Raw genomic sequence first — 5,306 nt, 5'->3', positions numbered from 1 at the left:
GGAGTCTTCATTTCATTACATTTACTTTGCATTTTAAAACTATTACTATTTCAGTTTAGATTTGATGTAAACACTCTTAATGCTTCCGCTGTTTTATTAATAAAGGTTTATTTCAAAACGTCTCATATAGAGTCGTTCTCGTTATACAACTGTTATGATATGAATGGTCACAAATATCTCTGGCCCTATTTGAAGTGTGACAATTAACATTATCCATATATGCTCCATCGGATTACACTCCCACCACTTCATGTGCCCATAAAGTTGCCTTACTAATTTTTAGAACTGTAATCATTTCTTAAGCAATAACAGCGGACCCAAAGACTTCCATAAAAACGAATGACAACCCGGCTTGAGTTGTACCGCAACAGACACATTCTCCATATTCTGCTAGAAAGTTTGAAAAGCACCTGTTTAACTACGCCTTCTTTTACAGACTGGGTTTTGTTACGATTTATTAACCCCATTATTATTTCCTTAACTGAAACTAGAAATATTAAACCCTATCAAACCAAAAAAACAACCAAGAAACAATTTATAACTCAAGGCTTAGCTTAATCATCTTAAACAGGGAACAAATTCATTAATTCAACTCTCAAATCATCCAAGACAAAATTGCATCTATTAGAAAGTATAGTACTACATAATATAACTTGATTAATAACCGAATCATACTCCGTTAATTAACAGTTGACCTGAATACAAAACAAAAATGTAGAACCAAAACAAAATCTCACAATCCACAACGATTAACAACAATTCAGAAAGCCACTTTCAACTAGTTCACATCCACCAGCTCAACGTCAAAAACCAGCCATGAGTTGGGTGGTATGGCTGCACCCGCACCTTTAGCACCATACCTGAATTAATAGGAACAAAAACAAATTTTAGAAAATATTACATGACGACTAAAAAGGTGGTTTGCAAATACTTTCTCAAATAATAAAAAATACAAGTAATGAAACAGTAATTTAGATATCTGAAAATAAACTTTATAAAAGGATTTAAGATATTCAATTCATTAAAAGAGTTTGTAGTCTGGTAATGTATCAAACTTCACACACATTTTACTATGTAAGCATCCAAATTCAAAAAGTTCCTATTGTATATTTTTTTCATGTTGTTGGTTACATAAAATGATGAGTTTTTTGTAAGTTCTATACATACAATAGTAAAATAGTAATTATAATGCATACAAAAGACGGTTTAGAAATATATATCTTAGGCAACTTTTAACCCGTTCAGCCTATTTAACCACTCCCTTATTAGCTTAAGTTGCTTATTTCACCCGTTAGAGATTAGAAACTCAAATCAACCCAATCAGATAATATAGATTTGATATTGCCACCATATTAGAATAATAGAACTTACCCCATTGATGGAGGAATTGTTAGTCTTCTTTTGTCCCCAACACGCATACCTGAAGTACACAAACGTTAGAGGCAGAGCATAAAAATATAAAAACATAAAATGCAAAAAGACTGCCGTTTTTTTATTTTTTATATTTTAAAAGAGGCGACATTTTTATAAATAAAAAAAGACTAGCAAAGAGGCTACTACCTTTGACACCAACATCCCATCCAGCTATCACTTGCCCAACACCTGAAATAACAAATAAACAAAATCAGCATATTAATAAACTAGTGTCACATTTTTGATATTATTATTATTAATTAATGTTAGCTTATAATACAACAAGGGTACCTAGGCGAAACTTGAAAGGTGCCTTCCCAATATTTGAGTCAAATATTTTTCCATTCTTCTGCAGCTTGCCTATGTAACGCATACTAATCTGAAAACAAAAACAAAAAACATTTTTTTTTGTTAGTTAAAGAAATCTAATAAGCAATGGAATTATTATTAACTCATTGAAATATACACTTTTTAAAATTATGAAATAAAGACACCTTTTTTCCATTATCTGCACGTTTTCCATTTGGTTTACCCATCTGAATCTCTTCAATTACTAAACCATTAGGAAAGGTTCGAACTTGAGTTGCTTTAGGTTCGCTAGCTGAACCAGGTGTCTTCTCCTGCTGTTTGTTCTTCTTTGTAATTGATCTAGTGAATATTATATTCAACAAAAGATTAGTAAAACACAAATTATATTCAATGTTTTCTCTATGTTTGTAACCTGATTACATGTGGCCAAATTGTCGGTTTGGTAACAAGTCAAAACAGGCTCAGGCCAACATAAGTAGTTTTATGTGGGTCACAATGGGTCAACTCAGACTGACCGTTGACCCAAACATAGATATAATACTTACTTTTCTGGGGTTTTTTCCGGATTTGTGTTCTGCTCCTGAACCACATTGTTACTGTTACCGTCTTCTTTTGCATCTTTTCCTTTCTTTTTCTTCTTCTTTGATTTCTTGACTTCCATTTCTGGTGTAGCAGCTTCCACTTTTTCTGGTTGACTGATAAATAATAAAACACCAAAATTAGGTAACATGTTAAAACAGGTTCAGGGAATCAAAAGATTCCACATACGGGTTTAAAAAAGGCCCCAATTATGTCCATTTATATGAACTTCATACATATATTACATAATTATATAGTAATATATAACATTGACAGTCATACCTGGCAATAGAATCATCTTTCTTCCGTTTTGTTGACTTTTCAGAATCATCCACACCTATTTTCCTCTTGGTTTGTCCTTTTTCACCCTTTTCAGTTGATTTTTCTGAACCTTGTTTGTCACTTTGAACATTGTCCTTATCTTTATCAGCAGAAGAAATCGGAAAGCCATCTTCATCTTCACTTTCCAAAACTGGAACACTGTCAGAACTTTTTAGCACAATTTGCTTCTGAGAACCTTCATCATTATCAGAAACTTGTTTATTTTTCTTCTTTGATTGTTGAGATACAGCTTTTTCATCAGGTTTATCTTCAACAATCTCCTCAATCCTCACTGATTGAAAAAAAAAAACGATTTAAAAAATTCATAAATCTTTAAAAACTTCACTTTAATCTTTAATTAAACTTATTGGTCATTTGACTGATTTTTTCCAGCCTATTTTTTGATTTCAGTCTCACTTACTTCCAAATAAATCCCTTTACTTCTTATACTTTAAAATTTGCTTTACAAAAGTTGCATAAATACTTATTGATACGTCTATGAACATAATACACTAGACATATGAACATATGATAAGCTGTTATACGTCAAATTATTTGTGCTATATAATTAAAAAAGAATTTACTAATCAATTGTCTAAATACATTTCATCAATTATTTTCTAACCAGATATATGTGTTTATCTGTGACATCATATGATCATTTAACAACTCATGTACAATATACAGATTCATAAATTAGTACAACTAATATATAGCAAAGTGTGTAACCAATATAACATACCTCCGCTATTGGGAGCGTTCGATGAAGCAAACGCGTCCATGTCATCATCAGAAAGGTCATCCACATCATCAAAGTCATACTCACCATCATCGTCAGAGCCAGAGTCAACCTCTACTCGCTCAAAGCTACCATCATCAGAATCGCTTAGAATAATTTGTTAAAGAAAAGCAGCCATAAAACAAAGCAATACATTATAGCCTTTTTATTTAATATAGAAAAAGGATACGATTCATAGTCATCTCCATCAGAATCCGGTTTTCCTCCATAAAAGAACCCCGAAAGATGAACGCTGTGAGGACCCTCTACTGAAAAAGTTACCTCATCGTATTCTTCAAACTCGATATTCAACGAGCAGGTCTCCATTTTTTTGGGAAGCAACGAGCATAGGTATACTGGCTTCTTTTCACCAACATTACAAACAACGACAGCCTTCTCTTTCGATTTAACGTTTCCTAGTGTTGCCTAAGCAACAAAAGAAAAAACAATCATCTTCAATTGTCTTGTATAACATAAAACAAAAGTTATTTTTACAAGAGCTTAAAGACATGCATGCTTTACTTGAAACAACAAGCACACGTTGCTACCCAATGAAGTATACACAAGTTTAAACATCATAAAATATTCAGGTACATCGGAAGAATGAATCATACATTATTAATTAAATAATATATAATAACAAAGCTAAATAAATTCAGCTGCCAATACATATTAATACTATCAACATTCATCTGTCGAATATAATTTATAAAAACCTAAATATATACAGATATATATAATTTATACATACAAACAATCACACACACATTAGTATCTTCTCGAGCTATAATTGAGCTCAATCTTAGAAGAAAAATCTTTTAACATGTAGACTAACATAATTAGGGCTAATTTTGAGATCACAACACGCAAAATTAGAAATATACATTTAATTCATCAGATAAAAAATGATACGAACATAATAACTTTTAAAAAAACAAAGCATCACTCAAACTAGCTTTAATTCAGCAAATAAAAAAATGATACAAACAAAATAATCAGCTCATAATTAAATTTGGACAAAAAATTACAGCAAATATTGCAAATTAATAACCAAAACAGACCTGAGATAAACGAAGCCTTCCTCTTTCATCATCATACTGATGAAGGTAGGGTTTACCTGGCTTTATTTCAATTCCTGATAATTAAACAAAACACGAATAACATTAGCATAAAAACACAACATACGTGAACGATAGAAACAAAATAATCGAATTAAGTATCTGTAGCTGAAACGCACCCCAAAACGCCATTGCTAGAGGTTGCTAAATGAAATTGAAAGTTAGTAGACTTCGCTTAAACCCTAGAAAAAGAATTGTTAGGAAGTTATGTGGTGGTTTGATTTACATATATTGAATAAAAGCCCTTTGTTAGTATGGGCTTTTTAAAATATTGGGCCATATGTACTGGGCATGTTTGGCCCATTCTATCTTAGTCTTTTTCACATTGGTCGGTAGAATATGGATGTTTTTTGAGATTAACTATGCTAAACTAGGTAGGTACGTTTGTAACATATATATATATATATATAGTTATATAAAGCTCTAAAATAATGATGTCATAATTAAGCTGAATATTCTTTAATTTTCATAATGATGATGTTATAATTATATATTAATTTAATTAAAAAAATAATAGGAAATTTTTTATAAAAGAAAATACTAATCTCTACTAAATTATAATTTTAATTTTCTAAAAAAATTTAAAAGGCATTTATTATTACTAATTATTATTATTATTATTAAAAATATAAATACTCAACTTTAAGCGAACTTTATTATTATTATTATTTAATTTTAATATAATAATTATAATTATAAATATTAAATTATTAATATACAAATATGGATTCCTTTTTACGAAATTAATTACGTTACATATGTATGCGAAAATACATGTCTCTATATAG

The 5,306-nt window shown here is 30.3% G+C and overlaps 1 protein-coding gene across 1 annotated transcript; it reads right to left on the bottom strand.

The window, feature by feature from the left end:
• Positions 1–562: 562 nt before the first annotated feature.
• On the bottom strand, positions 563–4,713 carry LOC139866796 (peptidyl-prolyl cis-trans isomerase FKBP53-like). The gene is made up of 11 exons (XM_071855085.1): positions 4,638–4,713; positions 4,462–4,535; positions 3,591–3,826; positions 3,365–3,507; positions 2,584–2,914; positions 2,268–2,417; positions 1,908–2,061; positions 1,705–1,792; positions 1,561–1,602; positions 1,372–1,420; positions 563–860 (listed from the first exon to the last, which is right to left on the bottom strand). The coding sequence occupies exons 1-11, from the start codon at positions 4,648–4,650 to the stop codon at positions 779–781; spliced, it is 1,362 nt and encodes a 453-aa protein (XP_071711186.1). The 5' UTR covers positions 4,651–4,713; the 3' UTR covers positions 563–778.
• Positions 4,714–5,306: the final 593 nt, after the last annotated feature.

Source organism: Rutidosis leptorrhynchoides, chromosome 9, assembly GCF_046630445.1.
Source record: "Rutidosis leptorrhynchoides isolate AG116_Rl617_1_P2 chromosome 9, CSIRO_AGI_Rlap_v1, whole genome shotgun sequence".
NCBI classification, from domain to species: Eukaryota; Viridiplantae; Streptophyta; class Magnoliopsida; order Asterales; family Asteraceae; genus Rutidosis; species Rutidosis leptorrhynchoides.
The sequence above is the reverse complement of the archived record's forward strand: the minus strand, read 5'-3'. Positions and strand labels throughout refer to the sequence as shown.

Excerpts from the sequence above, each read along its gene's own strand:
- LOC139866796 (XM_071855085.1), bottom strand. Across the intron at positions 2,418-2,583 it reads AAAGATGATTCTATTGCCAG|TCAACCAGAAAAAGTGGAAG; the intron begins GTATGACTGTCA and ends ATTATTTATCAG. Across the intron at positions 1,421-1,560 it reads ATGGGATGTTGGTGTCAAAG|GTATGCGTGTTGGGGACAAA; the intron begins GTAGTAGCCTCT and ends TGTGTACTTCAG.